Raw genomic sequence first — 17,910 nt, forward strand, 5'->3', positions numbered from 1 at the left:
AGCCAAAACCAAGTATAGCATCTGTTCATAGGCTATTAGAAAGAGACCAATAGGAATAGCCAAACCAAGTGGTATCTGTTCATATCAGTATTAGAAGTAAAACAACTAAGAACAAGTGAGTATCTGTTCATGAGTAAAGTAACTATAGCATAGAAGAAATAGCATGGTAGCACCCCAAATGATTATCTGCTTGTTTAGAACTTGAGTGGATGGGGAGCTTGCTTACCCACCCATCGGTTGAGAAGGAAGTAGATCTCCTTCACTCACACATGCAGCAACCAAAAGAGAAAACCTAGATTCAGTTAAGCAGGCAGCTAGCGTCCCTGAGGCTGTCCCTCCTGTAGGATTACAAGATAAGAGAGGGAGCTTCACCTGTTACTACTTCTGACATCATATTGCATACTTCTAAAAAATACGACAACAAGTACATATTCAGTCTAGAGTACATATTTTTTTACTTTGAGCAACCAATGTGAATATTAGGTGCAGAGTAATTTAGCTTAACAGGTCCGATAAACATGGGAAGAATCTGTGAACTGCACACCACATATTTTTGGGGCTTGCATATGAAATTTGCACAAGGCTTTGGCTGCTCACACTGGTGGCAATGCATGGCTGCTCACACTGATGACAAGGCATGGCTGCCCGCACTGAGACATGTATGTGCCTTTTTGATTTGCAAACTTATGCTAAATGTGAGGCTTTTGTTCTCTATATGCTCTCTTTGATTTGATTTGCTTTGATTTGCAAGAATTAAGTTCTGAGAAGTAAAACATTAGTATAAAAGCTAACGAAATAGATGTCAACTAATGTATTCTATTTTAAAAATTCTAAAACATTACTAAGGTATGAAGTTTTGTAGCATTCTAAAAATCTCATCCTTGTGACAAAACATAGAAGCTTGATACAGAACTTTTTCAACTACAGAGAAAACAAAATCAACATCTATGAACTAACAAAATTGTAACATCAAAACAAGAAAAGATAAAAACACTGAATAAGGGACAAAGCAACGGATATGGCAGCTGACATGTATATTTACTAGAAAATTTTCAGACTTTAAGTGTGTATATATCTATAGCAATATTACTATGGCTGATTATAAATGATAAATTTTGACACTTCCAAGTACAAATTTTTTGCTGCTACACACTAGCATTAAAGACAACAGCCAAGAACTTAAAATGTCATCAAAGGCCACTAGCATGTGAGCGCTTATGGAGTTCACAACAATTAGAATCCACAATTTGATTCAGATTTATGAGGACGCACATTTGATTCAGATTTATGCAAGGGGAAACATACAGAGAGAAGGGAGGACGGAAGGGGATGCTCACGGGGAGGTTGGCGGAGGGCTCCTGCGAGGACGGTGGCGCGTTGCTCAGCCTCGCCGCCGTTGGCCCCGAACGCCTCGGCCATGGCGACCTGCGCGAGCTCCTCCTGTAGCGTGTACGCTATGACGTCATCGTTCCCCACCGCGTCGACCCTGACCTCGGAGGCAGCAGGGGTGGCTGCGGCCATCTTGTAGCCGTCGAGAACGGCGCGTGTGCGCTGGGGCTGTGGCGGCGGCTGCCATGGCGACCTACAGCAAAGGGACGGATCGGAAGGGAAGGCAAGGTGAGGAGGAGAGGGTGGACCCAAGCAAGGAAGGAGGGGAAGGGCCTACCTGGGAAACGCCGGTGACGGATTCAGCAAGCTCCGGTCTCGCCATCGCCGATTGTGGTGGATTCCGGCAAGAACACGGGAGGCGCCCGAAACCCTAGCCGCGGGCAAGGGTGCAAGCCTTGAGGCACGGATCTGGATGAAGGCGAGGGAGGGGCCGAGCTTGGGGGAGTTATGCGCGCGGCCGGTGCTCGCCGGAACCGGCCGGCATGGGTGGTGGCGACGGCGAGGAGATCATGGGGAGAGGAGCCGGGGTGGGGTGGACCAAGGGGTGGGGGTAAGTTTGTGAGAGAGTTTTTTTAGGGACGAGAGAGAGACAGAGTGGTGGGGTGGGAGTGGATCGGGCCGGTGTGGTGGGGCTGGGGAGAGAGAGAGAGAGGGGGTGGCTACCATGGGGCACCTCTTTGCCGTCTGCTGGGCACCTCTTTGCCGTCTGCCAGCGGACGGCAAAGATTCTTTGCTATCTGCTGGCAGACGGCAAAGAGCTGACTGATGGCAACCAGATTCTTTGCCGTCTGTTAGTTCTTTACCGTCTGTTTTTTGCAAGCAGATGGCAAAGACCTTCTTTGTCGTCCGCTAGCAGACGGCAAAGAGTTGACTGATGGCAAATTCCCTATTTCCAATAGTGCAAGGTGCCGGACTCCTCTCCAGACTCCGAACCTTCCGCGCCCCTGCCAATCGAATCCGATTGGGCGCCGATCATGGAGTTCACCGCTACGGACATCTTTCAGCACTCGCCCTTTGGCGACATATTAAATTCACTAAAGTCTCTCTCTCTCTCTCTCTATCAGGAGAGTCCTGGTCGGACTATGGTCAGGAAGATTGGGATGCAGACAACGAAGAAATTCGAAGCCCACTCACCACCCACTTCATAGCCACTGTCGAAAGTTTAAACGACGTGCTCGACTTCGATTCCGAATACATCGACGGTATGGACGACGATGTAGAAGACAAACATGAACCAGCACCTATAGGGCACTGGACAACCACCTCATCTCATGATGTATACATGGTGGACACACCTAAAGGAAGCGACGACGAGGAACAACGGGACGCCACGAGGGATCATTCCCTCGAAAAGCAGTCAAAACGGCGACGTATGCGCCGCTCAAAATCCCACCTCGACACAGAACGCAGCCATACAGACCCATCCATAGAGCAGGGCGAACCGGTGGATGACGAACATGCTATCGAGCAACCGTCCAAACAGGACAATCCGGATAAACAATCCATCCCCAAAGATAACAGTCCGAACGATCTCACACCGGACAAGTTACCGGAGCAGAAGAACCTCCACAAAAGGCTCGTTGCCACTGTATGTAGCCTGAAGAAGCAGAAGCGAAAGCTCAAAACAGTGGAAGATGCACTCAGAATCAGATGGAGCAAATTACTCAACACCGCAGACAAATACGGCGATAGTCGCCGAACAAAGAGCTACCTGAAGCGAAAACTACTGCCAGAATTTGATGAGGAGGCCGTAGAGCCACCACAATCAAAGAACAAGGAGACCACTCGGTTGGATAGACGACCCCATGGCAAACATAGAGCGGCAAACGTCGCCGCACACAAGCCGGCACACGATCCGCACACGGATTCGCATCAAAAAGATGGCCCAGTTAGATCCATCTACGGGCCAAGAAAGCAAGCTCTAGTAAGCAATGCAACACGTCAAGTATCTGAATATTACGGTACACCTAAATATAGGGGTGCCGCACATCCCCTATGTTTCACCGATGAGGTTCTGGATCATGAATTTCCAGCGGGATTCAAGCCCGTAAACATAGAGGCATACGATGGAACAACAGACCCTGTAGTCTGGATTGAGGATTACATCCTCCACATACACATGGCTAGAGGAGATGACCTCCACGCCATAAAATACTTACCCCTCAAGCTCAAAGGGTCAGCCAGGCATTGGCTCAAAAGCCTCCCCGAAAACACCATTGGAAGTTGGGAAGAGCTTGAGCATGCTTTTCGGGCAAATTTTCAAGGGACCTATGTCCGACCTCCGGATGCAGATGATTTAAGTCACATAACCCAACAACCCGGAGGGTCAGCCGGAAAATTCTGGAACAGATTCCTTACTAAAAAGAACCAAATAGTCGATTGTCCGAACGCCGAAGCCTTAGTAGCTTTCAAACACAACGTCTGAGACGAATGGCTTGCCAGACACCTCGGCCAAGAAAATCCAAGAACAATGGCCGCATTAACAAGCCTCATGACCCGCTTTTGCGCGGGAGAGGATAGCTGACTGGAAAGATGCAGTACCAGCGACCCAAGTACATCCGAAGTTAGGGATGGAAATGGGAAACCGCGAGGCAGCAAGGACCAGCGCCGGACCAAGGGCAACAGCCCGAAGAGCACGGTAGTCAATGCCGGATTCAAAAGCTCACAGCAGAATCATAGAAAACTGCCCCATAAGGATAACAGGGACAAGCTATCTAACTGAAACAAAATCTTGGACAAGGTATGCCAAATCCACAGTACCCCCGGGAAGCCTGCAAATCATACCCACAGAGATTGTTGGGTCTTCAAGCAGTCCGACAAACTCAACGCCGAACACAAGGGGCTCGACACACCAAGCAAAGACGATGACGAACCCCACAAGTAGAGCACCGGAAAACAAAAGAATTTCCCACAAGAAGCCAAAACAGTAAACTCACTTTACGCGACAAAAGGGAAAAACAGGACGGCGCCCATAGAGATACGCGCCATACGGCCTATCCCAGAGGAGTCCCGCCACTGGTTGTCAAAACCAATCACCTTTGACCATCAGGATTACTCTAGAAGTATCCAAAATGCAGGATGGACTGCCTTGATATTAGATCCGATAATCGATGGACTCCAATTTTCACAAGTCCTAATGGACGGCAGCAGTGATCTAAACCTGCTATATCAGGACACAATCCGCAAAATGGGGATAGACCCAACCAAAATTCGCCATAGCAACACTTCCTTTCAAGGGGTAATGCCAGGCCGATATGCCCACTGTACGGGCTCTTTATTGCTAGAAGTTGTGTTCGGCTCACCCGAAAACTTCCGCCGCGAAAAGTTAACCTTCCACCTCGCCCCATTTACAAGTAGCTATCAAGCACTACTAGGGCGTGAAGCTTTTGCCCGCTTTAACGCAATACCGCATTATGCATCCCTCACACTTAAAATGCCCGGTCCATGAGGCATCATCTCCTTAAAGGGAAATGTCGAGTGTTCCTCGAGCGCGGAAGATTGTGTGACTGCCTCGATAGCCACACACTAAACCGGCTTCACTAATTCAAGCACCCAAACAGGTCATTCCGACCCCGGAAACGGTTAGACGAGTCCGGCGTAAACATACAGGGGCTTACCAGCCGCACACCCTCGCACTAGGGGCTCCGCGCATATACAACAAGAGACAATAAAGCTGAATTTTATTCATTTTTTGAAACATACTTTGTTTATTTAATATAACGTACATTTTCACATGATCTTTTTCAACTAAGTTCCTCTCTTTTACAGATGAACACCGTGCGACACCCGTCCAGGATACGGCACAACGGAGACACAGGCGCAGACGTGCAATAGGGACCCGTTGCAAGGATTCTTTTCAGATTAAGACCCTGCGTAAACCTTTTTTTACTGTCTCTTGTTGCTACACATACCTTGGTTTCTTACTATAACCGAGGAGGAGGCTGGCGTTTTGGCATAGGCCACGTCAGAATTTTGCGCGTACCTGGACACCAGGGGCTTATTACCAAGGGCGTTGTTCGGCCCATTTTCATAAAGACCGAATACCTTAGGGAGTGTTCGGCGTCTCGAGTTAGGCCTTATATGCATCAGCTCTGAATCATGTCTTTGGTCAAATGTTGGGTTTGCCCGGCTCCTGTGTTTTGCTGCCTTACGTTCCGCTCTATCGGCTAACGCGGCACCAGGAGAACTACTGCGATTGTGCCCCGGTTCGGCCAGGCGAGCACCTCAGTAGAGAAAGCCAAAAACTGACTGTCATGATATAGCGTGAGACTGGTCAACCACTCGATGACCCGCCGGAATCTATAGGATTCCTCTGCATTGATGAAGGGCCATTTCCCGGTCAGGCACATACGCGCCCCGAATTTGGGTGAGCGCGGTGCCCCTAGGGGCTATATAGTAGTCCCATTGTCAAACTCCTATGGCTAAGTGAAAGTGATAAAGCATTATAGTCCGGTTGCCTAGTTTGCTACGCTACCACCTCCTTTATAGGACCAAGACGTTGGATCAAGTGTGAAAATGCGCCTTTTGCAAACACCCCCGCATTATATGCGTGGGGGCTGAAGCCGAAGACTGCCATCTTTCAGGTTATATACACATATACATTAACGACCGCATAGGAGGTATTTTAATTCTTGAAAGCACAAGTATAAAAAGCTTCTATATTTCATAGAAACATTGTTTCACAACAATACATGTTATTTGAACATAATATCCTTCAAGCACTGCGTCTCTATTAAACGAGCGCCCGGCAGAACTTCCTGAAAATAGTGCTCGACAGGTACTCGGCTTTCGTCCGAATCTTGGGTTGCAACATCGGTGGCCTTCATCTCCGCCCAGTATGTCTTGACACGGGCAAGAGCCATCCGTGCACCCTCTATGCATGCCGACCTCCTTATTGCATTGATATGCGGCACCGCACCAAGGAACTGCTGCACCAAGCCAAAATAACTCTTCGGCTCAGGCCTCTTCGGCCACAAAAGACTCACGACATCCTTCATGGCAAGTCCGGACAACCTATTCAGCTCCGCCCATTCGGCCAAGCGATCGGTTAATGAAATTGGGCGCTCTGGATTATGGAACTGCGACCAAAAAAACCTTTCCTGTTTCGTGATCCTCTTGATCTCGGAAGTGTTCGGTCGGGTCTGCCGCACTTGCTGCCAAGTCCAGATAAGCATCTTCCGCACTCCACAGACGGTCCAACTGAGCATAATTAGGGTCCAGGAATTTCCTCTGCAACAGAAAGGGCTTTCCAGCTGCGATTTCTCTGGCCTGACGCAGCTCCTCCTTCATAGCTCTCATCATAGAGCGAGCATCCTTGGCCTCGGCAGTGGCCTTCTTCAGGTCCTCTCGTACCGCCCGATCTTCTTATTCAAGAAGCTTGCAGTGGTTGGCAGCATTCTTCAACTCCACGGCCATCTCGGCCATCTCCTTCTTGCTTCGGCAGTGAGCAGCCTGTTCGGCTTTTAGCTCTTCGGCCGCCTTTAAGGCAGTCGCGTCACTCTTTCTGGCCTGTTCCTTGGCCTGGGCGAGCTCCGCCCGCAGGTTCTCCATGGCAGCGGCACCATCTGCGTCAAGCATACTGGTTGTAAGGCACGGGCGTCAAGCTCTCTTACCAGGTGTCCGTGGGGAAATTGCATAGCTTGTGACTCGTCAAGTCGCCTATTGACAAGCGCGATGTCGACATCCGCCACGTCAAGTTGCCGCTTTAGTTCGGCAAAATCATCAGTCCGGCTAGCCACCGGACCCTTCGCCACCTGCATAGGAAGGGCGACACATTATACCTAGGATTATGATGCTCAGCGCGCTGTCATTTTTGACAACACACCGAGCCTCAGGGGCTACTATCTACACAGGGCGCAGTTTATATGCGGAACTGTCAGAAGGTACATCATTTTGCGTACCTTAAAACCTGTCAGTAAACTTCTGACGGCTTCATGCAATCCACTCTCAGCGGATGAAACCCTTTCAATCACCGTACTCATTAACGCACGGTGATCTTCTGAGATAAACGCTCGCCCGAGCAGATCCTTCAGCTCCTCCGACCGTACACCATATGGTGCCGGACTCGTCCGATGGCCTTTTTCGAAGGCCGAACGCGGAGGGCTTTGAGGGGACATACGACTACTTTCCGGCCCCGCCGGACTCGGAGAAACCCTCCATGATGACACCTCAGGGTCGCCTGCCTCGTAAGACGGTACGGCAGGGGGAGGCGTTTCGCTCTCTATCATTTCCGGACGAAGATCCCCTGAAGATGAGCTCTGCTGAGAAGGGCTGAGATCCGAACTACATGGTAAAATTTCGGTTATCAGAAATAGGGTAGGGATATCCTTTATTTTAATAAAAACTCCCCTTTTTACTTACGGCTCGGTGGAGGGCTGATCCCCTTGGGGGCACAATGCGGCCGAGGCATCCCTCGGCGCAGGACCCTATGACGAAGATTTCTTCCCCCGCTTTGAGACCATGGTCTCCGGGTCTTCAGAGGCGGTCCTCTCCTTTCCTGGCAGCCTCCTTCGTGGAGGCAGTAGCTTCCTTGTTCCCCCCTTCACCTTCTTCCGAAGGCGCAACCTCCAGCATCCTGGTTAACACGGGATCCGACGTGGTCTTAGGGAGGGGGGCCGGACACCTGATTAACTTTGCTTTCGCTATCCACTCCTATTCAAGGGACGACTCTTTTAAAGGGCAAGTTTGTGATAAACATAGGATAGCGTGTCCGGGTACAGGGCTACTTACTTGAGTATCCGGGCGATTGCAGCTCAGGCCTGCGTCCTCGGTCAAGTCCGGACACATCTCTTATGATCCGAAGAAAAGCTTGTACATCTCCACGCGCGTCGCGCCCATAAAATGTTGGAGAGCTCGTGGTCCCTCCGGGTTAAATTCCCACAGGCGGAGGGGGCGACATCTGCAGGGCAGGATGCGACGAATCAGCATGACCTGCGCTACTACGACCAAAGTGATCTCTCTTTCTAGGAGGTCTCGAATGCGGCCCTGCAGCAAGGGCAAGTCCTTGGACGGCCCCCAGTCAAGCCCTTTATCGACCCATGACGCCAGCCGCAGTGGAGGACCCGAGCGAAAGGCAGGTGGCGCCACCCATTTGGTGCCCCTGGGAGCTGTGATATAAAACCACTCTTGTTGCCATAGACTGAGCTCCTCTTGAAAAGAGCCCTCGGGCCATGGAGCATCAGCATTCTTGCTTATAACAGCCCCTCCGCACTCTGCCTATTGCCCCTTGATCATCTTCAGCTCCACTTTGAAGGTCTTGAGCCACAATCCGAAGTGAGGGGTAATGCGGAGGAAGGCTTCGCATGCGACAATGAACAATGAGATGTGGAGGATGGACTCCGGATCCAAGTCGTGAAATTCCAACCCATAGTAAAATAGGAGACCCCTCACGAAGGGGTCCGTCGGGAAGCTTAGCCCCCGAAGGAAGTGAGACGCGAACACCATGCTTTCACCAGGCTTGGGAGTGGAAATAACCTGCCCTTGGGCAGGCAGCCTATGCAAAATTTCGCCGGTTAAATACCTGGCATCTCTTAGCTTTAGCACGTCTTCTTCCGTAACGGAGGAAGGCATCCACCGGCCTTGCAGGTCGGAGCCGGACATCATCGAAGGTCCGAAGCGCCTGAATCTGGAGCTTTGGGTGTTGGAACTCGAGGCGAGGGGCGGATTCGATTGAGATTGAAAAAAGGGAGTGGAGCCTTGGTCTCTTTATAAAGAGGTTGAATACCAAGAGCCTCCCCCGTGACCGTTCGGGACTCGCCTTCGATAGAGGAGACATGCCAACGGGCACGGTTGGGTTACCCACGCCCGTATTGATGAGAATCCCGAAATAAGGGGACACGATCTCTGCTTTGACAAGACGTGCCAAGGAAATCGCCTTGCTAAACGCGCTGAGGTGGAACAGTAAAAACGATTCGAATAAAGGCTTGGCTGTAGTGTGATGTCACGCTACGACATACGTCAGCAGATTGAACTTGTGTAAATATTATTCTCTCTACGGTGGTATGTGGAACTTATTTTGCAGAGCTGGACACTATCCTTGTGTTCAAAATCTTCTATGAAGTATTCGGAGGAGGAACACGCCTTGCAATGCCAAAGACAATATGTGCACCGGACTCATCGTCATTGAAGCCTGGTTCAGGGGCTACTGAGGGACTCCCAGACTAGGGGGTGTCCGGATAGCCAAACTATCATCGTCGGCCGGACTCCAGGACTATGAAGATACAAGATTGAAGACTCCGTCCCGTGTCTGGATGGGACTTTCCTTGGCGTGGAAGGCAAGCTTGGTGATACGGATATGTAGATCTCCTACCATTGTAACCGACTCTGTGTAACCCTAACCCTCTTTGGTGCCTATATAAACCGGAGGGTTTTAGTCCGTAGGACGAACAACAATCATACCATAGGCTAGATTCTAGGGTTTAGCCTCTCTGATCTCGTGGTAGATCTACTCTTGTACTACCCATATCATCAATATCAATCAAGCAGGAGTAGGGTTTTACCTCCATCGAGAGGGCCCAAACCTGGGTAAAAACATCGTGTCCCTTGTCTCCTGTTACCATCCGCCTAGACGCATAGTTCGAGACCCCCTATCCGAGATCCGCCGGTTTTGACACCGACAGTGGTCTCCAAACCCTCACAAACTTTTCCGAGGGTAATCACAAAGGTCGATTCCTCTCTGAAAGACTCCTACCGCCTAGGAGTCTCCAACCTCCATGAGTAACAAGAATGATGGGGAAAAGCTCAAGACTTGCTAAAATCACGAATTCCTTTGGTGCAAAGAAGGAGAGGGAGTGGATCTATCACTTGATTGGACAGCTTCTCTCAAATGCTCTCAAATCCCTTGGGGATCTAAGATTTGGTGTGGAGGAGTGAGAGAGAGAGAGTAAAATGTGTTCTAGGGTTTGTTCAAAGTGAGTGGTCAACCCTCTCCCGCGGGGAAGAAGGGCTATATATAGTGTGAGCGCAAATGTGGCCATTATAGCATAAGTGAATGGGCAGGCCGGACATCCGGGCAGGGTGGCCGGACATCCGGGCTGGCGGGGCACAAGAAGAACAGAGGAGAAGCCAGGAGAAAAACAGAGGGGCCGAACATCCGGAGCAAGGCCCGGACATCTGGTGACCCGGGAAGGCCCGGACATCCGGGCTAAGCCCGGACATCCGGCAGCAACGTGCAAACCTACTGGAGTCAGGATGACAGGGAGACGGACATCCGGCATGGCTGGGAGTCCCGGACATCCGGGGTGCAGCCCGGGCATCCGGCGTGAGCGTGCAGACCTACTGGTGTCTAACCATCAGTGACCCGGACATCCGGCTGGCAGCCCGGACATCCGGCATGGGAGCAAAAAGAACATGTGCACATTTTATTTTTGTGTGATCCTATGTTTTTGTTGAACCTAGGAATAATAGTAACTTGAGCAAGTATTTAACTAACCCTACCGATCCCCTCTTAATAGTGCGGGATCCTATACTCAAGAAACGAAATATGAAATCAATTTATATGCTTCATCCTTGAGTAAAATCATGTGTATGCCCATGACCCACACACTTCGATGAACCGGGAACTAACACCTGAGATTTACTTAACAACCATTGTTAGTACCCTACATGTATATTGTCATCAACATCAAACATGATGTAAGGGCATGATTGCACTTTCACCATTAAGTGTAGGTAGCACTGAGCACACAACAAACCATAATGACAGTCCTGCCTAATGAGTAATGAATCAATTAGAAAATGGGTGATGAGGAGTGGCTTCTGAGTGTTGAGGGCGTATCTCAGGATAAATCGGGTTGGCTTGGTGGGTGTTGCACGCCTGAGCCCTGAACGGACTCGGAAGGTAGGCACAGCGGCGCACCCGGGCAGCGGTGACGCTGTTGGGCAAGCGGCTCCTGACCGCCTGTTAGTCCGGCGTCTCCTCCTAGAGTCATGACGTTCGGGGACTGCAAGTCGCCGGCGAGGCAGGCGGCTAGGGGCGAGTAGAGATCGGAAGCGCGTAGCAGAACAGAGGGGAATCAGGGCCTGGGACGACCCAAAATCCGAGGGTGGGTCGGCCCATCGTGGGCACCCTGTAGAGATACACACCCGAGCGGCAAACATGCATTTTCAAAACTAATTTAGGAACATTTAGCTGACCAATTAAACCACTCTATTTTAATAATATCATATTCGTTTTTGAACAACTAATCTTGTTTAGCTTGATGGGTTGAGCAATGCTATTATGACACGAAGCACGTATTCTGATCGTATAGTGATCATAAAAGGGGGAAACTCTAAGCATGTTTTTTTAGCAAAAGAGGGTTTCCCCTCCTATTTCTATTAAAGAAACCACCACAGAACCAACATGATCAATTAAACCCTAAGCATGATCAATTAAACCATATTATGATTGTGCCATGGCAGATTTGAAGCTGCAAACCGGAGAAATGATATTTAGCATCCACTGTTTGCTTCAAACTAAGACTAAATTCTAAGAGCTGAAAATAAAGTAGAGTAACCAAGTTAAGATCTATTTTCTGGTTGAGATCAAAAAGTTGAGGAGATATGAAGTACCACCTCTCTTGCGGTGCCGTGTAGGCATCGGGGGTGCAATGGCTGTCGGTGGCGTTGAAGCATCTGTGACGGTAGACGGGTGCATCGGGGGATAAGTCCCGTTGCGGTGGAAGAGAAGGTCGTGTGAGCGGCCCCGGCAAAGAGGACGACGACGCCGATGAAGCGAGAGGACGCGATGCAAGGCTATTGGTCCGTCGCCATGGATGAGAAACGTCCATCTCTAGCAGTGGACGACGCGGTCTTGGTAGGCGCTCCGGCATGGTGGAGGACGGTGGCGATGGATGTGGTGGAGGACGGCGGCGATGGATGGGGTGGAGGATGGCAATGATGGATGGGGTGGCAGACGGAGGCTGGTGTGGGGATGGTGTTCTAGCATGGACGGTGTATGAATGGGAAAATGGAGGGAGAGGTACGGGGAACCATGTTTTTGGGACACGCCTGTTTGAAATATGGGAAAGTTACGAACTTAGCCCCCGTTTAAAATTTGGACGTCTCGTCGGTTGGGGATAGGACGGTAATCTCGCATCTCGCCAATATATGCCCAGAGCAATTTCGGGCGAGGAGAGGGTGGTTGGCGCCCATGGTTGGCGCCCACGGTGTATGAACGGGGCTGACAGATAGGGTGGTTGTGTCACGTCTGAGTGAAGTTACAAACCCGCCCCTATTGAAAATATTTGCCTACATCGATTTCGGCCGAGTCGAGTTTGTTTTGCCGCCCACCGTGTATGAACGGGGAAATGGAGGGAGAAACAGAGATCTTTCGGACGATCTTGAATCAAATGTGTTTTGCCGCCCATGTTTGGCGCCCACCGTGTCGGAATGGGCTCAGAGGCGGTCGTGTCACGTCTAATTGAAGTTACTAACCTACCCCTATTTAGAGCAGTGGAAATCGGGCCGATGGATTGTCTGTGTAATGGGTAGACAATAATTTCCATCTCCCAAACACTTGGCTTCGGGCAGCCGACGTGGGAGTGGACATTTTGCCGCTTCTTTCAAATTTTGGGACAATAAGCATCCACGTTTACCCTGGCAACTAAATTCGAATCCATTTTGTGTTCCTATACGAATCTTTATAAATCATTCTATGTGTTTTTATATATCTTCAAAAGGAAGACAAAGATGTATTCCACTGTCATATATGAATATGGTTTACAAATGCCGATACTCAAATTCAGAACCTAGAATCCAGTTTAAGGTGATTTCGAATATTTGGAACACTTCATGTCCAACTCAAATGTGACACGCAACATAATGTGTACTCCCATTTAGATATGTACACAAGTTGATGTATCAAGATTCAAATACCGAGACAATCAACCAAGAATGTACAGAACTAACGGACATATAAACACTTATAGAGTATATGGATCAATAATATCAACTAACATACATAAGCTAGGCCGCTGTACTTTTTTTTGCTACAACATCATCCTTTTTTTAGCCAAGCTACTACAACATCTTGGCCCTTTCCGATGCGTGCCACTTATGATCCATCTATACTACTATTATTGCTGAATGCACATTCAGCCCGATTGGCATATTTGTAGGTCTGGCACAGCAATCAAAATGAAATGTCTCCGAGTCTTACCAATTAATACAGACTTGTGCTCAAATAAAATTACAAACCAAAAAACAAAAAACAAAAACCAATTATTACATGATCTCTAAAACAAATGGTTTGATTGATTACATGAACAAACAACACAAAGGTTATTCAATGATGGAAAGAACATTTCACCTACGATTTACCAAGTGGGAATTTAATTTCCTTTTTTCCTTCAGGACCTTAACAATGTGGTCAGTCTCAGCTTGCTTCATTTTGAAATCCACCAAATATTTAATGGTTGTCTTGAGTACTGCTTGTGATTGTGCTGTTTGCTTCCTCAACATGTCAACTTCATCTCTAAGTGCAAAAGCAGAATCTTTTTCTACCAGTAGTTTAGCCTCTAGAGCATCAGCAGTTGGCAATTCATAATTCACGATTGGGCCGATGCCACTGCTATGGGATGATACAACGTCCATGGGGACCTCGCTCTTTGATATTGGGCTAACTTGTTTTGCCGTTAAAGTTCCGATTGGATTCAGAAAATTTGAAGTTAGCAAAACATCTCAACTGGGAGTTATAACAGCAAACTAGTTAAATAAACAAGGAATTAAAGAGTTTCAATTGGATGCTGAAAAGTAGTTATTAACATCATTGCAACCCGTTGTTGCAGCAGCAAAGCAGTTAAACAAACAAGTAGCTATTTAAGTTCAGGCAAACAGGTAATTCTTAACAGTAAGTATCAAACACATAGATAGGCACAGTCTATAATAGGATTAACAGGCTGTGGCATTATGTAATCAATAGCAAACTAAATTAAGCCAAGCAACATAATTGAAATTTTTTGCAATAAGTGGCTAACTAAAATTCCGAGAAGCAAGTAAGTGAACTTACGCTAGTTCTTTGTGCATGCACAATGCAACTTCTTTTTCGCTTACAAGGTTGTACGAAGGAGTCCATGGCATCAATTTCTTGGATACGCAGTCCCAATACTTCTTTCTTCCCACACTACATTGGTAAGTCGAATGGTTAATCTGGTAAGATGGTGGGTCCTTGATATGTTATATGAGGACTCGTAGTCAGACTAGTTGTAGCCACACACATCACACTGGCTTTTACTGTATATTTCATGCGATTACTTTTGGCATATCGAGATCTAAGCAATCTACAATAGGATGAAAAGACTGGCATCCTTCACATTATTGGCGAACTCAGTTCATAGAAACAAGCAATTCAACCATTTTGTGGGTAAATCAAAAGCGCCACTCAAATATTTTTCACTACCCCAATCGTACACGCAAAAAGGGGCGACGCCACCATAGGGGCTGGTATGGGCCTCCGCCTTGGGTGGCTGGAAAGTGTGCACCTAGTTTGAGTCGTCCAGGTTGGCCCAGGCTAGTTTTGTTCGTCCCAACGCACGAGCGGGCAATGTAAAAAATGAAGATTTTTTTTCGATTTGGATGGGCCAATAACATAAGTGCAAGGCAGGCCCTATAGCAGGCTCACAGCCCAAACGAGCGCCTCCCATATCACTCGACAGCAGGAAAAATCCCAATTCATTCGCTCCAGCCTCCAGTCTGGTTCGCTCCTAACCTAGCCGCCGCTGGACAGACCGATGCAACACTTCCTCGCGCCCTCATTGGAGGGCGGTCGCCGGGCTTCAAGCGAACGGAAGGACAAGAAGATGAAGATCCAACCCTGGGTGTAGCCTACGCGGGAGACAGCGGCGGAAGCACGGGCATGGCATCGAGCTTGCGCAAACGGACAGTCGCAGCTTGCAAGATTAGCATGCGCAACGAGCAGGTACATCACATCCCTGATCATATCTAATTCAACTCTTCAATTTCTGGCCAATAGTTAAACCTGACGATGTTGTAAAACTGCTTGTATGTAGGGAATCTATGAGAAAATGAAACCAATTTCTACTTATTTTATAACTCCCCCAATCAATACTGAACTGACTGAATTTGATTTATCTAATCAAGTTTCCGGTGCAAACATACAAGCTCATGTTGTTCTTGAGCCTGAAGTGTCTAATGAACAGACTGCTAATGAAGGATTTGATGCAAACATTTTACATGCTCCTGGTGATGAACATATAGTGTCTAATGGGGGATCTAATGCAAGCATTTTGCAAGCTCGTTGAAGGATTTAGTGTCTAACGATGATCTGCTATGTTGAGAGAGACATAGAGATTTGCAGGCATTGATGACAAGCAAATTATAGTGCATTTTCATAGCTTGAGGAAACGTCTAGGCCATCTACCTGAAAGTCCCCTTATCATGACAACATAGCATAAATACTTTTCTAATCTGTTGTTTGAAACTATTGGCATACTTGTGCAGGATAGATATTTTGATATGCAGTTTGCGCACTGGTTATAGGTGCAATTACACTTTGATATTTTCAGCCAGAGAGCGAATAATTCAAGCAGGTACAGACCATGTTTGTAGTCCTTGTACACCATGTTGCATTTTGTGTTTTTTGGTGCTTGCATCATTTAGTGTTTATAATCTGAACTACTTTGGATCATTAGCTGGTTTTCAAAGTGTATGTAGCTTCACATTTCTCAAGTTATGTTGATTTCCGGATTGCAAGTGCCGTCGTATTTTTTTAAGTTAAATGTTCGCCCCTGGTAACTTGAATTCATGGATCCGCCATTGCACACAAATCATACACGAATGCCAGTACAAATTAAATGAAATGCAGGGACTTACGCTAGCTCGTTGTACAGGCTCACTTCAGCTCTGCTTGTGCTTGGGATGTTCCATGTACAAGTCCATGTTACCACTTGCTTGGATGTGCAAGCCTTGTGCTCCTTGCACCCCCCTCTGCATTTTTGACACAGCGAATGGTTGATCAAATAAGAGGAATCGACGTTGATGTTGTACCAGAGGACAAATACTTACAAGGTTATACGGGTGTGCAGGATGTGTACCAGATCCCGTAGCACCGTCATGCTTCGCTAAAAAATGGATTTGCCTGTTTTAGATGATATCTCCAGAAGAAATAAGAGTTAAAGTCAGAGTTGCATAGGCGTGTAAGCTAAGAGAGCAGTTAAAGGATATCCAAACATAATCGGAACAGTGCACAAGGGAGTGATGTGTGGATACCTAGTTCAGGCCGGCGTTTGGGCATGCTCACCTAGCTAGATTGCGGGTCACTTCAGAGCCGTTGAGGGTGATGCACTGGCATTGGCTGGCCGCGCACGGATGCAGATCTTGAGTGGCAGCGGAGCGCTACGATGCGGTGGACGAAACCGTTGGTGAAGCCCCAACGGCCTTGGGGGGCGGAGGTGCGACGATGTGCTCGATGAAGTAGCCCCGGTGAGATGGGAGACGGCGTCGGTGAAGCGCACATGATGCGGTGGAAGTTGGTGTCTGTGAGGCACGTCGATTGAGGCGGCCGATGTTGTCAGTGGACCACCCGATGCAGTGGACGAGGGCATAGATGAGTTAGCTCTGGTGCGGTGGTGAAGCGCAACCGTCGTCTTCGTCATCGTCGTCCGGCACAAAGGTGGGGAAAGAGACGAGACGAGGGGCGATTCGAACTTTGCTTGGGTTGGTGGCGAATTAGGGATTTGAGCAATCTGGGCACGAAAGGGGACGGTGGAGAAGGGAGATTTTGCAGGGCTGGAATTGGGGCCGCCAGATATTTCAATCCAAAACATGGAAGCGCAAACTTATTTTGTTGTCGTCCTTTTGGGGGGGGCGTGCGTGGCTAGGTGCTACGCGTCCGTCCGACACACGCGTCCACCACGACACGACCTTGGTATGCCTGGTGCACCTACATTTGAGAATGAAAACGAATCTTCTTTCATTTGCAAACGAATCTGTATGTATTACCATGCCCGTGTTTTCCTTGCAATAATTAGTCATTTGGAACGAGACACTCCCTCCGTTCACTTTTGTAAGTCGTTTTAGACAACTTAAAATGAACTATTTTGCACATTCTCTGAAATGTCTTCAAGGTCTTATAAAAGTGAACAGAGGGAGTACTATAAATTAATTAATGAGGAGTTATTTGAAAAAAATCGAAAAGGTATCCACGGTATCCACGCTAACGTGGATTAGAGTGTGTGTCACATAATTAGTTATTTGAATTAGAGTGTGTGTCACGTAGCGATCTCCAATTCTAACGTGGATTTCGCATTTCACTATATCCACTCTACTTTTTTAATACAAATTCATATGTATATGATGAACACCATGGTAGTGAGAAAACTTTTGGATGGATTCAAACATAAGACCTACAAAATAGCACAACAAATCGAGTCAATGTCAACTTCTCGAAACCTAGTATGGCACGAATTCGAAATAATTACCCATATGCATGGTCCTCAGTTCAAATCTTACAATGTACACCGAATTGAAACATCGATATTAAGTCTCGTACTATCTACATTCAAATGTTGTTTTTAGCCCCCC

General features: G+C 48.0%; 1 protein-coding gene across 1 annotated transcript in view; it reads left to right on the forward strand.

Annotated features, from left to right (window-relative positions):
* Positions 1-1,574: 1,574 nt before the first annotated feature.
* LOC119338935 overlaps positions 1,575-17,910 on the forward strand; it is a 72,007-nt gene continuing 55,671 nt past the window's right edge. Inside the window, exon 1 of the mRNA XM_037611140.1 lies at positions 1,575-1,722. Coding sequence (XP_037467037.1) covers positions 1,575-1,722 — 148 coding nt within the window. The remainder of the gene's footprint in view (positions 1,723-17,910) is intronic.

The sequence above is a fragment of the Triticum dicoccoides genome, chromosome 7B, assembly GCF_002162155.2.
Source record: "Triticum dicoccoides isolate Atlit2015 ecotype Zavitan chromosome 7B, WEW_v2.0, whole genome shotgun sequence".
In the NCBI taxonomy this organism is placed as follows: Eukaryota; Viridiplantae; Streptophyta; class Magnoliopsida; order Poales; family Poaceae; genus Triticum; species Triticum dicoccoides.